Source organism: Hydractinia symbiolongicarpus, chromosome 2 (genome assembly GCF_029227915.1).
Source record: "Hydractinia symbiolongicarpus strain clone_291-10 chromosome 2, HSymV2.1, whole genome shotgun sequence".
Lineage (NCBI taxonomy): Eukaryota > Metazoa > Cnidaria > Hydrozoa > Anthoathecata > Hydractiniidae > Hydractinia > Hydractinia symbiolongicarpus.
Window position 1 is genome coordinate 20829856 of NC_079876.1, and position 19266 is coordinate 20849121.

Consider the following 19266-nt stretch of genomic DNA (forward strand, 5'->3'; position numbering starts at 1 on the left):
CTTTTTAACATACAGCTGAAAGGGTCAAAAATGATAATTTTAATACCGCAAGGGTATTAAAATTAGCATCTGTCTAGTCGTCTAGTGCCGGAACACCCAAATCATATAGGTCATCCGGAGTAAGAATGATAAGCCTGAAATGGTTTCTGAAACGTTCCACATGTCCCCCCTCTCCAAATCGATTAAAGGCTTGTATACCATTGGGGTTGTGGATGACGACAATCTCCTCCGCGCCCGGGTAATTGTCACTGAACCACAATCTCTTCCTGCTAATATCACGCCTCTGAACACGCGTGCAGTAATAGGGAAGATGATGGTATTCGTCGTCATCCTGTGCGCTGTAATATCACGTAAAAAGGAACTCATGAAAACGTGTCTTATATCAACAAAAAATTTTCTGTACTGCCGAAGCATCTAAAAAGTATACATCTACATCACATTCGTCACACGTGGCTTTAAGAGTCACGTGTTAAAAATACATAAATAATTAACACTCCCCACCAAAAACGATGATGTCATCTTCGTTTATAAAGTCAATTTTAATTTCGTCGTTATCTTCCTTGTCATTCTCGTAGTCGCGATCAGACTGTTCAACAGGATAAAGTTTGTTCAAAGCGCGTGTAATTATCGTTTTACGATTGTTGTTAGTTGCGACTAATACCTTTGCTGCACGTATACGAGCGTCCTTGCTTTTCAACAATTCCGTTACTCGACCTATCTTCCATTTTGCTCTAGTTTTACCATCATCGTGTATAAGAACAACATCGTTTACTTCAATTTCGTAAGAGGACTGTAGCTTTTTCTTCTTCTGTTTGTGAAATTCGCGTAAATCGACAACGTATTCATTTAACCAACGTTTCCAAAAATGATCGAGCACAGTTTTTATGTACTTCGCGCGAACTGTCAACTCGTCACTTTTTTCGCCATCGTATTCTTCATAATCGATACTAACGTTTTTTCCGTATATTAATTGATTCGGAGTTAATGGACTTTCGTTAACATCGTCGTAAATAAACGTCAAAGGACGGTTATTAAGTATGCGTTCAATTGCTGACAAAATAGTCAACATCTCTTCATAATCAACTAATCATAATCAAGTTTTAAAAAGTACTTTTTTCAAACAACGTTTAAGAGACTGAATTAGCCTTTCGAAATATCCACCCTGCCAGGGGGCAGCTTCAATATTAAAACACCACTTAATGCCATGTGATGATGCAAAATGTTGAACTTCTTTACTAATAAAGTTAGAACCATTGTCTAAGTTGATAACTTTCGGAGTTCCATTTTTATTTACAAAACGTTTTAAAACATTAACACAAGCTGAAGCAGACAAATCAGTACTAATATCCAAATAAACAGCTCTACTGCTAGCACAAGTAATCAAACAAATCCACGCTTTATGTACATCAGAACGTGAATAAATATCTCGTATATACAACGGACCTGCATAATCGATTCCAATATTTGTGAAGGCAAAGTTCAACGACAAACGAAAATCAGGTAACGCAGAAGTACTTGGGTAAGTAAACGCTTTACTTTCAAATCTTTTACACAATGTACAGTTACGTAATAAATTTCTAACAACTTGTCTGAGACGCGGTATCCAAAATTGTTTACGCACGTGACAAAGAGTGTCACGTGGTCCATTATGACCAACAGCACGATGTGAATCCGAAACAATAAAAGGCAAAAGCTCACATTGTGTAGGTAAAAACACTGGATGCCAAGTGTCGTATGGTAAAAGTGAATTTTGTACACGACCTTTACATCGCAGAACTCCATCGTCATCCTTAAAAAGACCAAGTTTCACTTTTTCTACTTCAAAATTCTTGCTATTCTGGACCTTCCACTGAAACAGTTTTAACCACTTGAATTTCGCAAACTTAATCTCTTCCACCGACAAATCTTCGGGCCACTCCCTTGTTGTTAGTAATAATGTGTTAGTAGTCTTCTGTTCATTTCTCTTCTTTTCTTCTTTACATCTTTGTATAAATCGTAATACATACGCCGTAACGCGCACCAATTTTTTAAAACTATTATAATTATCAACTTTAATGATCGTAGATAAACAAGGATCATTAACTACATCAGAGTCACTTTTTAAACACGTGAACTCTGTATTAACATTCAATGAAAGTTTCTCTTCACAGGAAGACTCCGGCAGGAACTTGTCTCCAACTTGCAGACGCGGCCACTCGTTTTCTGGTAAAGTTAGAAAACCTGGACCCTCAAACCAGAGACTCCTAGTGGAGAGCTTTAATGGCGAAGAACCTCTGGAACTAATATCGGCAGGATTATCATTAGTGCCAACTAATTTCAAGCATTTTACATCAAATAATCTTCTTATCTCAGTCAATCTATTTTGTACGAAAGGTTTATAAATTTTATCACTGTTTTTAATCCAAGAATACACAACACTAGAATCAATCCACGCAAATATACGTTCGATTGGATAAACATTGTTTAAAGCACGGGAGACTGTATCCAACAGTCTTGCTAACATTAAAGCTCCCAATAATTCTAAGCGAGGTATGGTTTGTGACTTAATTGGAGCAACACGCGATTTACTCGATACCAAAGCAGTTTTAATCTTACCGGATTCTGTTTCAAATCGAATATAAACACAACATCCGTATGCTGCTTTAGACGCGTCACTAAAACCATGTAATTGGACAGACTTATACGGATCGTTCTCATCATTATAACAATAATTTCTATCAATTTGAATAGAGGGGACTTCGTGTAACTCTTGCACAATACCTGACCATGTCTCTAAGTGTTCTTCCGATAAAGGAGAATCCCACTTTACATTCTTAATACATAAATCTTGAAAAAAGGTTTTCATTTTAACTATAATAGGATTTATCAAGCCAAGTGGATCAAAAACTGACGCTATTGCTTGTAATACGTTGCGTTTCGTTGTATCGGGCTTCGCATGAAATTTCTGCTTTATCTCCTCAAAATTAAACCCAATTTTATCACTATCTTTAAGCCACTGTAATCCCAAAACTTTTGTTGTGTTGCCTTCATGGTTTACCTCAAGAGGCCCTTTGTAACGTTCGTTAACGAGAGCTTCAAGTTTTGGAGCATTGGACTGAAATTTACGCATATTAAAACTTGCTTCTGTTAAACGATCTTTAACTTTACAATAAAACGTAAACCCTTCGTCAACATTTTTAGAGCCGCCATTTAAATCATCGACATGTAAAGAATTTAAAAATCGTTCGGTAAATTTAGGATCAATGTCATCATAATTTTTAATATGTTTCGAAAGCGTTGCGTTCAGCAAAAATGGCGAGGCTGTTAAACCAAATAAAACTCTACAAATTCGCCATTCCTCTAAAACGTTATTATCAAAATTGTCAAAATCTATAGTATCAATGTTCTTAAACCACAAAAATCTTACATAGTCTCGATGGCCTGGAAACAAGGATATTTGTAGAAAAGCTTTTTCTATATCAGCAATAAAAGCTATGTTGTTGGCTCGAAATCTAGCTAAAACATCGAACAAAGGCGTGGCTATGGAGGGGCCAGGTTCCATACAATCGTTTAAAGAAGGACCATTTTTTTTGCACTCCCATCAAAAACCATGCGCACCTTCGTAGTTGTTTTTTCTTCCCGTATCACTGGCTTATGCGGCAAAAAATGGGTGTGTCCTACAACGTGTTCATCTGGTGCCTTTTCAATTATTTGACAACTTTCTTGTTCTCGAATAATGTTATCGTATTGTTTCAACAATTCGCTTTTGTTTTTGAAAATTTTAATCATGTTTTTTAATCTTTGTTTTGAAAGATCATAGTTATCTTCAAGCAGATCGTGATCTTTTATGGGTAGCTTGACCTCATAACGATCTTTTTTAAATGTCACATCTGCTTCAATACCATGATCCGAAATCTCGTTTTCTTCTGATTTTTTAATTCCCATAGTCTGGATGTTCCAAAATCCCTGAACCAAGTCTTCAAGTGTTTTATTTTCACTCAACTCATTTTGCACTTTTAAAACATGAGTATTAACAATGTTCACTGAAGTATCCAATTTAGTACCCATGACTCCGCCACTTAAAATATATCCCAGTTTTGATGAAATTGCTGTGGGCCCACCTTTGGTGCTACGTTTCATGTCGTTTTTCATAAAGGACCAATAATAATCCCCGCCAATCAAAATATCCACACTTAATGGTTGATTTTTTGGATTACTGTCTGCTAAATCGAGACGACACAGAAAAGGGTAGTTAGATTTTGCACCCTCGATGTTTGGGTTTGTCAAAGGATAGCATATTTCGGATACGAACGCGTTTACCGTAATATTTTCTTCGTCATTTTTCGTTTTAACGGTAAATCTAACCATGTCCAAAGTTTTTTTTTGTTTAGCTCCTCCAAACGTTTTAAGACACATTTGTTTTTTGCGGAGGAAGCGGAGGGCGCGTCAGCGCCCGGAGCGTAGCGGAGCCCATTTCCTCATTGCGGAGCGTAGCGGAGCCCATTTCCTCATTAAATAAGCCAAATATAAATGAAAATTAAGCACGGTGGAGAGTATATAGGATTTCTATACGATTTCCGCGCCCCGTCCCCCTATACATCAAAAATATCAAAAATCCGTCGTTTTGGGGCCCAGTCTCCCAGCGATTTCGTATGGTCATTCTTAAGTACATTTTTCTAGTGAGCGAGACAACATGTTTTTAGCACGGCGATGGAGTTTTTGTTGTTTTTTAAATATGGTACCAAGCGTAAATGGTGCCGTTTCCAGTTTAGGTTAAATCTGCCTACACTTTTTAGCCACGTGATACATAAATCACTTTTACTAACATCACATGACATTTTCTCGGACACATAGCGCCTCAAACTCAATCTAAGCCATATCGCAACTGACGGAAGGGCTTGTTATGTTCAAGAACGCGAAGAAAGAAAGGGTATGCAATGAACCCTTTCTTATTCTCACTCACACCTAAGGCTAGCTAGCATAAAACTACTGACTGAGCTGGAATAATAATAGAACTTAAATAGCTAGCTAGAGCTACTTGAATTGAAGAGCTAGCTAGCTAATAGCATAAAAAAGATCAAGCAATATCATAATGGCTAGTATAAAACTAGCTAGCTACAAAGAAATAGATTTTCTGGCTATAGCTAGCTATAGCTCTACATATACTACACAGTGAGTGAGATAATACACTCAATCATAGTGCCGTGTTTAATTTTTAATCTTTAACAGAAACTTTTTCCATTAAATATTGCGGGGGTTTTTTGCTTAGAGAAGGTAAAAACAGGTTATAAACTGTATTTTTATTTTTAAATGTTACAAAATTTTCCACAAAGTATATAAAATTGTTTTAGCTGCGTAGGATAAGAACAGGTTGTTAACTGTCTGTTTGTTTGAACTGAAGTTAGGATAGTTTTTTAGAAATGGGTATTGTGCTGAAACGTATGTGCGAAACAGTATAGCTACCTGTACAAATCACTCAGCCCTGTGTTAACAACAAGCTGTTACCTGTGTTTCTATTTAACAGAAGTTTAAACTAATCTGGTTTAGTCACAAGTAACTATAACACCTGGCGCGATTTATACGTTTTGTAAACTGTGCCACATTGAATGTTGATTATGTCTGGTTTGAAATGGTATTAAACCTATATGGATGTGCAACATACCTATTTTATTATTTAATTTTTCAACATCTGCATTTGTTATTACCCAGGCGTTTTAAATTCTAACTTTAACATCAACGTCTACGTTTTCTGTTAAGAGGCTTTTTAAATTCTGACAAGCTGTTCTCGTGCAATCATCAACATGTATTGAAACATGTATTTCTTATTTAATTTCTCAATAGTCTAATTAATTGCTATTATTTTAAAGTTTCTGCTCAGTTGGAAATAAGAATTTTTTATTGTCATGCAGGGTAACTGAAGTTGCAGTAAAGTTTTTTGGAAAAATGTATTACGGCTATCCGATTTTACGATTAATGTTTGATCTTGCACAAGAACTTTTCCCATAAACTATTGCAGGATTCTTTTTGCTTTAGGAGTGTAATAACAGGTTTTAAACTATGTTTTTATTTTTAAATGTTACAAAAACTTTTCCGCAAAATAAAATTGCTGAATGACTGTTTTAGCTGTGTAGGATAACAACAGGGTGTTTACTGTCTGTTTATTTGAACCAAAGTTAGGATATTTTTCGGAAAGGGATATTATGTCGAAACGTATATGTGCGCCACAGTATATCTGTACTAATCACTCAGCCTAGTGTTAACGACAAGCTATTACCTGTGTTTCTATTTAACAGAAGTTGTGCTAAAGTTTTTTTGAAAGGGTTTTTTTACCTATACTAATGGCGCACCACAGATTAAAGTACATATATTTTAAGTTTTACCGGGAACATTTTGTGAAAAATAAAAAAGGTTTGCTGACTGTTTTCGCTATGACATGGCACAATATGTAAATTGTGTTTTTATTCAAGCTAAAGGATAAATATAATTACACCCGAAACACCTTAAATGTTGTGTGTTTCACTCGATTTACGATATACTGCACATTTGTACTAAGGCGCTCCACCTGAATGTGTGGTACAGTTTTCAATTTGTATTAACTGTTCCACCAAGCGTTTTACGCCAGGTAACACAGTTACTTGTGGCTTAACCAGCATTTCTCAAAAGGTTAATTAACTAGGCTGTGTGCTGTAAGTTCCTAAGTGTATATAATGTTCAACTGTAAAGTTTTGTATATATATATATTTATGCCCTGCTGGTCTAATGGCTGTGACACTCATGCAAATGAGAAATCCAGGTTCGAATCCTGGACAGGGCTAGGAAAAACATAATTATCTTGCACCTACAACAACCAGGCTTTCATATAATAGGTAATCTTTGAGTTGTAGAGGGGGGGGGGAGTTGCATACATTTATCACTTTCATTTATAGAGCCCAAAAGTGCTTTGTTTTTTGTAATAGATCTATCACTTTATAGTAAAAAGTTTTGTGTTGACATACCTGGTAGGCACAAGAAACTAAAAAAGGCGTTTTTTAATTTTTTTTTGCCTTTCTCGTGGACTTCTCTGATTATTTCCATATCTTGACTTTTTAATGTTGTTGTCATTGGAATCAAGTTAATCTCAGATTTATCAAAAAATCATATGGCGTTATGACCGATTGTTTAAATACTTGTAATGGCACATAATTCTGCTAACATGATTCACTGTATATTGACCTGAGATAAATTTGAGACTTTTTTTTGAGATATTGAATTTGAAATATTTGCACCTCAATACTTTCTATACTCCTGGACTAATATGATACTTATCTTAGATATATTGAGTATACACAATCTTTGAGTTGTAAGGTGGATATTTTCTATTAAAGTCATGCACCCCTGCCTTGCCGTTCCATTTCCTTGCCAGCACTGACCGTGCCTTTCTTTGCCTACCCTTCCTATGCCTTTTCTGGTGCCTGCCTACTATGTCCTTGCCTGTGCCTCCCATGCCTGTGCCTACCTTGCCTTACCCACCCCTGCCTTCCTGATTCCTCTTCCTGTTTCCTTGCCTGCCTTTGCCCTTTCCTTGCCGTGCTTAATGCCTTTGCCTTGGCAACCTCTCCGCAACTCTTTCTATATTGATTAAATAAGCCAAATATAAAGGAAAATGAAAGTACGGTGGAGAGTATATAGGATTTCTATACGATTTCCGCGCCTCGTCCCCCTATACATCAAAAATATCCAAAATTCGGCCGTTTTTGAGTCAGTTTCCCAGCGATTTAATATGGTCATTCTTAATTATATTTTTTAGTAAGCGAGACAATATGATTTTAGCACGGCGATGGAGTTTTTGTTGTTTTTTAACCAAGCGTAAATGGTGCTGTTTCCAGTTGAGATTAAGTTTGCCTACAATTTTTAGGCACGTGATACACATATTAATTTCACTAATATCACATGACTTTTTTCTCGGACACATAGCGCCTCAAACTCAAACTTTCGTTAATCTAAGCTATATCGCAACTGACGGAAGGGCTTGTTCAAGAAAACGAAGAAAGGGTATGTTTTTAGCTAGCTAGTATATCACTATTCCTTTACATGTAATGAACTCTTTCTTATTCTCACTCACACTTAAGGCTAGCTAGCTTAAAACTGCAGATTTAGATAGAATAATAATAGAACTTAGATAGCATTTAGCTACCTAGCTACTGTAAGAGTTAGCTAGCATAAAAACAAACAAACAATGCAATATAGCTAGCATAAAACTAGCTACAAAGCTTGCAGAAAATTAACTACTTAGCTGGGATAGAACTACCCATGTAGCTAGCAATAAATTGCTATTTTTGCTGGCATAAAATCAGCAACATAGCTAGCATAGAAAAATTGTTTGAGACTGATTTTCTACCTATCCTCTATCTAGCTAGCTATTATACATATATACTACACAGTGAGTGAGATAATTCTACTCTGTAGGAATGTCCCATCATACAGCTTGTTCTAGCTACAATCGTCCACAAAATGGCCAAACATAGCCAGCTAGATATTTTGCAGATAGTAAATGTTTATATACAGGTATGTCACGTGTAATTGTTTACGTTGCTTAGCCACAAATGGGCAGTTCTTAACATTAAGGGGGAATAGAGAGCTATATTTTCGTGGACCGTTGTAGCTAGCTATATATATTGTACACACGTCAGGAAATAAACTTTTTTAACCCTGCCGCTGAGCATACATCAGTGCGTCTTAAGTTGCAGAAGCGAAAATTATTTCAATATATATATATATATATAGATAGATAGATGTAGATGTAGATAGATATCTCGTTCAATCGTCAACATGTATTGAAAATCTTCAAGTGTATTCATTATTTTTTACCGGAGCGGTTTTAGAATTTCCCCTTTACAGCAGAAGACAGCAATACAAATAACCAACGACCAACTATCATATTATTTAAAATTATCTATCTAAGTATTTGTTATCATCCAACGACCAACGACGACAATCAAGAAAAAGTATTTGTTATCATCCAATGGCCAACGACCAACGACCAACAATGACAATCAGGAAAAAGTATTTGTTATCATCCAACGGCCAACGACCAACGATGACAATTAGGAAAAAGTATTTGTTATGGTCCAACGACCAACTACCAACGAAACGGTTACGAGCAACAAATGGTTACGAGCCAACGGCCAACGACCAACGATAATTATATAAATCTATAAATCCTAGTAGGTGGATAAAACATTTTAAAATTTTAAAATTTCATATTTACTGCAAATTAAATACACAAAAATAATAGCCTGGTGATAAATTGTTTAAAAGGATTCCCGCATAGAATTTATAGTTAATATTTTTTGTTCTTGTCAAATTCAAGATTAAAATATATCTGCAAGGACAGTCGAATTGATTTCAAATATCAGTTTGTACAGAACGAAAAATTTCAATTCTTCTATCCGTCTGTTCTTGAGTGGAAATGTATCTAAACTCAAATGGAAATCTTTAAAGTTAAATAATAAGAACGAAGAAAAAGGCTTTTTTTAAAATTGCAACAAAATTTTTGAAAAACTTTTTATCTTGTAATTGAAATTAGGAATCCATTGAAAAAATCCGAAAATAAATTATGAAAATGCGAAAATTTCATCCGACAAATACACAGAAGATAAGTCGCAAATGAAATTCGAAAATAAATCTTGATCCTTGTTAGCATATCTCCACATAAATTCCGCCATGTAAGATGAAAAGTGGGATTTTTTTACTCCAAATGATGGTAATGTTGATTTAACTTGCCTCCAGTGTCCTTCAATTTTATTTGTATGATCTCCGTTACAGTTAACAAATTCAACTGAGTGGTTAACTTTTAAATGTTCAAAATCTAATTCACTTAAAATATCATATGGTTTCCAAAAATCTGAAACTATAGTTGTACCAGGCAGGATCCAATTTTTTATTATAGGTATCAGTGTCTCTCTGTCTCTCTATTCTACCGCTACAAGAAAGTTCTTTCGCGATTATTCTTCTATACCACCAAAAACCCACTGTCCATCTACACGATGGCCCCTGTGGTATTTACGCTTTCCAAACTTACTCTCGTCAATTTGAACTCGTACACCTTTACCGCCAATCTTTGATGAATTTTGGAAGAGTAATACTTCACACGTTTCTCGGCAAAACATATCCCAGTCAACAGCAGTAGAACTTGATATGCACATTTGTTTGGCTATTTGATTTTGATCGATACCAGTGGTCCACCAATACGTCATTTCAATCACCTCTTCTATCGTCAAATTAGACTTTTCAAACCAGCTACCTTTGCGAATTGACGTTTCAATAAAATGACCATTCTTTTGGCAACGCCATCTAATTCCATCTGAACTTTTGCACTTAGACAAGATCATGTCATTGTTACATTTATCGCATTTTCTTTGTTTGATTAACAAATTGTTATCAAAACACCACGATAAGGCATTCTCTTTGGTATTCGTGATGTTTGTGATTAAGTATTTGTGTGTTGTAAATGCTGTTTTATCGGATGAGCGGATAAAACTATCATAACTGTTATGAGAAGGTCCAAATTGCGTAGACTTGTCATGACTAACACTATTGACACCACATTGTGTTCCCCGGCTTTTTAATCTTTTTAACGGTGGGTAATCCATGCTATGATTTAATCAGAAATTAATCAACTTCTTTGCAAGTTATTGAAATTATTGTATCAAAGAATATTTGTAGATTTGAAAAACGAATAATGAATCGTTAAATTGTAATATAATTATAAAATAATAGAAAATGTACTTACTATGGTCCCTTACTGTAATTTCTCAGGCAGAGTATTTGTCATTCGTGATACACAGAAAAGCTTATATCAGATAACGGGACGTTAATGAATTCCCTACATTGCATAATTTTAGCTACTCTTGCAGTGTTAAAAGATTCATCAAAAACACATGACTTGTCTTCAGAAACTTTTTTTACAATTACTCATATTAATCATACAGAAAATAAGAAAACGTGACTAAATTTAAGCAATACAAATAATAGTAAAAACATGCTGAACACAACTCAAATGTTACGCAACTTTCCGAACAGTGTTTATACTTTTTCATGTACAAGCAATTTTTTATAAGAAACTTTTTCGAGCATTTTTTGCCTCGGCATATCTGTATACAATTTGTCAATCTAGTAAAATAAGTTTTATTAAAATTTACAATTTTAAACCCGATTAACTTTGTTATAGCTAACCTATATATTTTGGTGTTGATAAATTTGTAAACTTTTTTATAAGTAAGAACGACTTATTCTATGGATATAGAAAAAGGATTATTTGAAAAATTTTTGCTAATGAATTTCAAGATTAATAGACTCGATAATCCTATCCGTAATACAAACAGGATGTTTGGCGAGCCTTTTTGTTTCATATTCACTTTCTTGTAACCAATTTTTTATTTCGGATGGCAAGTCCCTAAATTCTTTTTTAACGAATACTTTTGATGATTTTGACGACCCAACTGCTCTTACACTAACCAAACGACCAATGTCTTAGTTAACAAAGTTTTCTATAAACTTAACAAATTCTTGGGATAGTAAACCGCGAAATCTTTTTGATGTACTTTGTTTGAAGGATCTGTATGTGACGAAGGCACCCGGTGTCATTAAAACAGCTTTTTTATATTCATCAGAAGTTGGGGCACGTTTAACTGATGGTGTTTTGCTGGTACTAACCAATTCTGTGATATACTAAAACGAAAAATATTGTCATAAATGAGATGAATAAATGTCTATGAAAAGATAATAAATGCAAATTTGCTGTAACTTAATTATAAAATATTTAAAAGACTAAGTGTGTAAAATAATTCTTTCTGTTCATCAATTGATTCAACATACATTATGGCACGTTCCAATGTTTGCAAGGAAATAGCTTCTGGTAGACATGTAAATTCAACTTCATTAAAAAGGGCATTATAAAAGTATTCCACTGTGTGTAGAGCGACAGCAACTTTTGGAATTAACTCTGGTTTTTTAGACTTGCTGGTTGGTCTGCCGTGCAAAAGATCGTTGTTTAGATCGGTCAAAAACTGTGTCTCCATGTTGTCGTACAATCTATACAAATTGGTAAAAAAAAAAAAAAAGAGGGGGAAATAGAATTGAAGAAAAGGAAGAAGAGATTATTTATCATGTCATGTATAAAGTTTAAAATTATTAAAAATCTTCTTACTTTAACGCATTTTCGTCAAAATAGAATATTGTATTATCTATGTGTACATAGTTGGCATAAATATCCTTGATATCGATGGTTGTTGAGGATTGTTGGGCGATTTGTTGTTCCTTGGGCATCGGACGGTATGAACGAGGTGTTATAATTAAAAATCGGTCCAAAAATCCATTACCTTTATCCATTAAAGACAAAATAAAAGCCATGCTTTTTATTTGTGTAGCAACTTAAAAAATAAAGAATTTAATACGTGTGCATATTTTTAAAAACCTTTTTGTAATCACAAGAATTGATTTTGTTTAAACGTATATTCATCAGCCTTTATGGTGTATATTTTTGCTTCACTTTTTGGAAGGAGCTAAAAAGTTAGATTACGAACCAACTAACCGCATCTGCGTATACCGTAAATAACGGATTAAGGTTCCGGGGCGCTTACTTACAAATATTTCCCTAACCCCGGGACACTTTTTCGACAGGGGGCGTATTGAGCACGGGGCGCTTAATCCGTCATTTACGGTATGCGTTGCATAAGGAGAAAGAAAAAGAATAAATAAAAAATAATTACCTAATATGCACAATGCGCAATTTTCAGGTATATATCTGTTATTTTCAGTACTGAATTGAATAGACACATTTTCTCCACTAAAAATCTTCGATAGAATCTCCATATCCCCAGTGTAATTCTCATCGTTTTTTTTCAATATTTTGTACAAGTACTCCTGTATTTCGGCATTAACAATGTATGTACATTTTCTTGAACAGAGGCACTTTGTCAAGCCAGATGTGGTGGTGTTAGATATAATGTCTGTATCTTCTTGAATAGCCTTTAATGGTTGATTAACTGCCATCTTAATAGCGGGCGACTTTCCTGTAGACGGCTGTCCAACAAACAAGAAAAATGTGTTAAGGTTAATGCTATAACCATTTCTTATTTCAATCGAACCGTGATTTTTAGAGGTCAAGTAATTAGCTGTAGTTATTACGGAAGCAAGAACATATCCAATGTTTGTACCTGCAGCTGTTGCTTTATTGTTAAGATATGTAAACAATTGTTCGGATAGAACGTTTTCATACTTGACGTCATGATTAATAAATCTTGAGTTTAATTCGGCCCAAACTTCTTCAGGTTGTGAATTAATAATTGATTTTGAAGAATACATTATAAAAGATATGGGCGATAGATACGCGAAGCCGTTTGTTACAAGAATGACTGTTTTAATAAACGGTCGTTATTTTTAACGTCGGATACGATGTCGTGACATTGCGCGAAGCAACGAATTAAAAGACGCGTAGGCGCTAACGTGATAGTGTTGAAGACGTTGCATATAGCGTTATTTTGGTTAATGATTTTACAAAAGTTGGTCGTTGGTTGTATTAAATTTAATTTACTATTTGAAGGGGATATTCTAAAGTTTAGCCTTTTTACCTAATTTCACGATATGTATACAAATAATGTCGCAATAATTTCTGTTTTTGTAACTTGACCCGATCCTTACACATGTGGCTCTAATGATGTTTTTGTTCAGTCTGGAATAAGAGATTTTTATCCTACTGTCATAAAAACTTGTTTGCAAACAAAACATATACTGCTATTTGATTTTTAGCTGCACAGGCTAATAACAGGCTGTTTCCGCTGTGTTTTTTTAAACCGAAGTTGCAGTAAAGGTTTTTTTAAAAATGTATTACGGCTGTCCGATTTTATGATTAATTTTTTATCTAGCACAAACTTTTCCCATAAAATATTGCAGGATTCTTTAGGAGCATAAAAACAGGTTTTGAGCAGTGTTTTTATTTTTAAATGTTACAAAAACTTTTCCGCAAAATAAAAGTGCTGCATGATTGTTTTAGCTGTGTAGGATAACAACAGGGTGTTTACTGTCTGTTTATTTGAACCAAAGTTTTTCAGATGTGCGCCACAGTATATTTGTACTAATCACTCAGCCTAGTGTTAACAACAAGCTATTACCTGTGTTTCTATTTAACAGAAGTTGTGCTAAAGTTTTTTTGAAAGGGTTTGTTTACCTATACTAATGGCGCACCACAGATTAAAGTACATATATATTTTAAGTTTTTATGGGAACATTTTGTGAAACAGTTTTCGCTATGACATGGCACAATATGTAAATTGTGTTTCTATTCAAGCTAAAGTTGAAGGAAATATATATGTTGTGAATCTGAAAAATATAATTACACACCCGACACACCTTAAATGTTGTGTGTTTCACTCGATTTATGATTGTGTGGTACAGTTTAAAATTTGTATTAATTGTTCCATCAAGCGTTTAACGCCAGGTAACACAGTTACTTGTGGCTTAACCAGCGTAAATTCCTAAGTGTATATAATACTCACCTGTAAAGTTTTGTATATATATTTATGTTTATGCCCTGCTGGTCTAATGGCTATGACACTCATGCAAATGAGAGATCCAGGTTCAAATCCTGGACAGGGCTAGGAAAAACATAATTATCTTGCACCTACAACAACCAGGTTTTCATATAATAGGTTATCTTTAAGTAAGACTTCTCTGATTATTTCTATATCTTGACTTTTTAATGTTGTTGTCATTGGAACCAAGGTAATCTCAGATTTATCAAAAAATGATATGTCGTTATGACCGATTGTTTAAATACTTGTAATGGCTATGATTCACTGTATATTGACCTGAGATAAATTTGATAATATTGAGTATACGCAATCTTTGAGTTGTAAGGTGGAGATTTTCTATTAAAGTCATGCACCCCTGCCTTGCCGTTCCATTGCCTTGCCAGCACTGACCGTGACTTTCTTTGCCTACCCTTCATATGCCTTTTCTGGTGCCTGCCTACTATGTCCTTGCCTGTGGCTCCCATGCCTTGCCTACCCCTGCCTTCCTGATTCCTCTTCCTATTTCCTTGCCTGCCTTTGCCCTTTCCTTGCCGTGCTTAATGCCTTTGCCTTGGCAACCTCTCCGCAACACTTTCTATATTGATTTCTTTTGCGGGAATTAAGTTTGGTGAAAAGTTATTAAACTTGCGAATCCCAAAATTTAGTATTTGCCGCGAAATTTCGTTTCATTTGAGAGCAACAACAACTTTGCCACCAGGGCTATTCGCTTTCAGAAGTGATGACGAATGATATAAAAGCGGTCGGCCCCGATTATATTTGTTCTATAAGTCTGGAATAATATTTGACTGTCATACATAAGCCGGCCTTCCCCGATTATGTTCGTTCTATAATAAATCAGAAATAATATTACACTGTCGTATATAAACTGGCCTGCCCTGATTATATGTCCCTTTTATAAGTGCCAAATAATATTTTTTGAGTAATAAGCCGGCCTGTCCTGATTATGTTGCCCTGATTATGTATTTTCTGCCCTGTTCTTAACCAGTGCAAGCTGCCGTACTTAATCAGGCCAATGTTCATTATCCGGGCAGAACAATGCTGCCTTGAAATCTATGTTAGCTAGCTAAAATCTTGAAATTGGTTTGTTCGAATAGAAATTTTACAAAACCATGCTATCCGTATCATCTCTTTTAGTACTTTCAATGCTTCTCCTACCCCACTATACGGGAACCTTAACTTAATTAAATTCTCTGACATGATCTGTATACATAATATAATTTTCCTACTGAACCTTTATTATAAAACTCTTCCTATTAGCCTCATCAATACTTTCGCAATCGACTTCGCCCATTCCCACCACACCCGTGCTGCTGACAAAGGCTTTTTGAATCTACCTCTTGTTCATTCAACTGCGTTTGGTAAAAAGTCTGTTAAGTTCTTTGCAATAAACTCATGGAACCGTCTTCAAAATTCCTTACCCTTTAAAATCTTGAGTAAAAATACCTCTGAGCTAAAAATTTTTTTACATAGTCACTTTATTAACACATATAAAATCTAATTACAATTTTATTTTATTTCACCCAGTCCAAATTCCTTTTTCCTGCTTGAAGGTTTGTTTTAAGCAGCTTCCAGACATTTCATGCTATTTTTGACTTTGACTCTGTGATATCCTCGTCTGAATGTTCGTCTTGTCCCTGTGTTGTCCTGTGGCTTCGTCCTACCTGTTGTTCTCCCAGGTAGCTAGCACGTTATTTAAGCACATAAAGTGCTTTGTGCTAGTTATCCTTTTATTAGGTAAATGTTCAATATATTTTTCATATTATATATTTTCATTGTAAACTCCTAATAAAAAAATAAATCTCTCTCTCTTTGTTTCAGATTTACACATGGCTAGAAAACGTGATATTTTCATCTTAATAGGCGAAAACATAGACACAATGAAGAGAATATCTTAAACGTTGATAGAACTGAAATTTAGAAAGTTAAGTAAGTATACCAACCCAACGATTCGCAGCTTGGTAAACAAGCCGACCATAACAAATATGGCGTCCTTGAACTCGGCCCCTCGAAAGAAACGACTCGTACCTTAACCCCTAGAGCTCGTTTTAGTTGAACAAAATCCGCTTCGTTAAAAACAAGGAGTATCTAGCATAGCTTATCAAATAATATTAAAATAACAGTCTATAACGATATTTTTGATCAAATGCATAACACAGTCTTTATTCTTTTTGCCAATTTAAGGAATATCAAAATACGCCATAGTCAGATGACTATGGATACGCACACAGCTGTAGCGCTGGGTTGCGGGGTCAGGTGGGACTTAAAAACTTGGATTTGCGCAAAAACATGATGGAAAGCAATGCAGGCGTGGAAAAACATGCAAAAATGTCGACACGACCATTGCTTGCTATACCAAACAACTCGCGTATACGCGATTTGAATAATGTATATGGCTGTGTAAAGGTCTTTTAACACGAGCGTCAATTGTCTGGTATTGAACAAAATAAAAAAGGCAAAATCGTCTATCGATTAGCTCAATAAACATACAGCACTAAAATATTGCAAGTTTTTATATAAACTTGGATAACCAGCTAAATCATGAATTTCTCTAAGTTTGGCAATAATTGCAGTGCCATCAGGTCTAGATAATCCTTGGTTATCTCGACTATGGGAATCGACCAGAAAAAACAAAACATCATTTAAAAAAAAATAGAAATTGTAAATCCTTTGACTATGAATAGAACGTCATCATTGTTGTGCTGACACAAGTAAAGTTTTGCAACCAAGTTTGGTTTACAATCAGAGCCGCTGTCCAAAAATCCAAAATCGTTTAAAAGAAATGTTATGGTGATGTTTTGTGACTCTACTTGTATTGACAAAGGAAGCTCAGAGCACGATAAAATGATGTACCATTCTCACTATTGTACAATAAATCACCTTTCTTAAAAACATATTTTGATCATCTTATTTCCAACTAACGGTTTTGAAAACCAAAAACATACATTAAAAAAAAATATGCAAGAACATTAAATACCCCTTGTTGGACCAAATTGAAGGTCTCTTTGGTCATTCTCGTCCCCAGAGCTCTTTGAGATTAAAACCGCGAAAGTAGCTCTGGACCTGTCTGGTCACGCGATGAAAATATGTCACATATAGTGGCATATTTTCATCACTTAGCTTAGATGCTAGTTCTAGCTATATAAAGCTAGCTAGCTAATGAAAGTCTAACTATACGTACAAGTTAGCTAATTAAGTGTGCTAAATGCACAAAATTAGCTAACTATTTGTCCAGTATATTGCAGTGTTCAATTATGAGCTTATATTTTTAATCATAAGTTTAACCAGGGTGGCTTCACTTACTGAAAGACTCCCAAAAAGTAGATATAAATATGTCAGTATTCTCTGTATTAAGTGATTTCATTGTAACAAAAGACAAAAAAAAGGAAACCTTGGATTTAATTTAGTAAACCATTAGTAAAGTAAATACTCATGGACCATTTTACATTTATTTTTCTGGTTTGTTTACACCTGTGATCTGCTATTTCTTGGCGGCGTTTCAGTATGGGCGAGTGAATGTTAATATAGCCCCAGATTAGCCCAAGCCATGTGAGGGAAATTGTGGAGATGGCACAATGTGTGCGCCATTGGATGTTGCAGGAAGTTGTGTGGTAGAGAGCGGACCGTAATTGGGTCTGTGTAGCTCAAAATGAGCATTAAATACTTTAGGACTCCCCATCTAAGCCATTGCCCCTCCTCGAAATAATAGACAGGGTATATCCCTCGGTATTTGTGAGGGTAGCCATGTATAATATGCACATCTACCTATCTTCAAGAAATAGGTACATATTCTTAACTCAAGAACAGATGTCATGGTTTTACTCTTCCCATAAAATATAATTTTTTTTAAAACGGGTTGCCTGCCAACTGAGCTAACCTGCCTCATATAATCAGGGTTTTAGTACTCATTCAAAAAGGTCATAAAAATTCTGGATTTTGATTTTTTTGTTTGTGATACACAATAAGCAAAATGTGAGAATATCTGATGTGAGAAATTTTTGCAAAACTTATTTCTAGAAATAAGAGGAACGAACAAAATTTTTTTATGAAACATTTTTGCGATTGGCATACAATTAAAAAAATAATGTTTGCAATCAAACGGCATTTTTATAAAAAAAAAATCATTTTGAATATTTTTCAAAAGAAAAATGTTTTAATTTTTATTTATTTTTCACAGTATATATAAAGTCTATATCAGACAAACAAGTCTTGGGGGAAAATACATTCTCATCATCTTGATTTGTACAATTTAACCTTTAGAATTATGCATATTAGGTATGTTAATTATTTATGTATTTTTAACACGTGACTCTTAAAGCCACGTGTGATGTAGATGAGTGATGTAGATGTATACTTTTTAGATGCTTCGGCAGTACAAAAAATATTTTGTTGATATAAGACACGTTTTCATGAGTTCCTTTTTACGAGATATTACATGGTCAAACCGAGCCGGATAGTTTTGATATCATTTATGCGTTATTTATTAAATTATTTATTATATTAAAAAAGGAAAGAAGACGTGGTTGTGTGTGTTAGAAGAAACAGAGTATTATTTATTTTGAACGTATTATAAACAAACATGTTGCCTTTGGAAAAGAAGTTAAGAATAAGAAACACGTTAGTAAAAGTTATCGAAAACTACTTACGAGAAGAAATAAAACCTTGTTATGAACATTATCAAGAAGAAAAACTTACGTTATTGCAAACGTTGAACACTACC

The 19266-nt window shown here is 34.7% G+C and overlaps 2 protein-coding genes across 2 annotated transcripts; both read right to left on the reverse strand.

Moving 5' to 3' along the window:
* Nucleotides 1-487: 487 nt before the first annotated feature.
* LOC130629931 (uncharacterized) lies at nt 488-3541 on the reverse strand. The gene is made up of 2 exons (XM_057443309.1): nt 1126-3541; nt 488-1083 (listed from the first exon to the last, which is right to left on the reverse strand). The coding sequence occupies exons 1-2, from the start codon at nt 3539-3541 to the stop codon at nt 488-490; spliced, it is 3012 nt and encodes a 1003-aa protein (XP_057299292.1).
* A 7566-nt stretch (nt 3542-11107) lies between these two features.
* Nucleotides 11108-18589, reverse strand: LOC130630121 (uncharacterized). Its single transcript, XM_057443518.1, has 4 exons — nt 12729-18589; nt 12167-12338; nt 11836-12051; nt 11108-11688 (listed from the first exon to the last, which is right to left on the reverse strand). Exons 1-4 carry the CDS (start codon nt 13321-13323, stop codon nt 11604-11606), a joined length of 1068 nt encoding a protein of 355 aa, XP_057299501.1. The 5' UTR covers nt 13324-18589; the 3' UTR covers nt 11108-11603.
* Between the last annotated feature and the right edge of the window lie 677 nt (nt 18590-19266).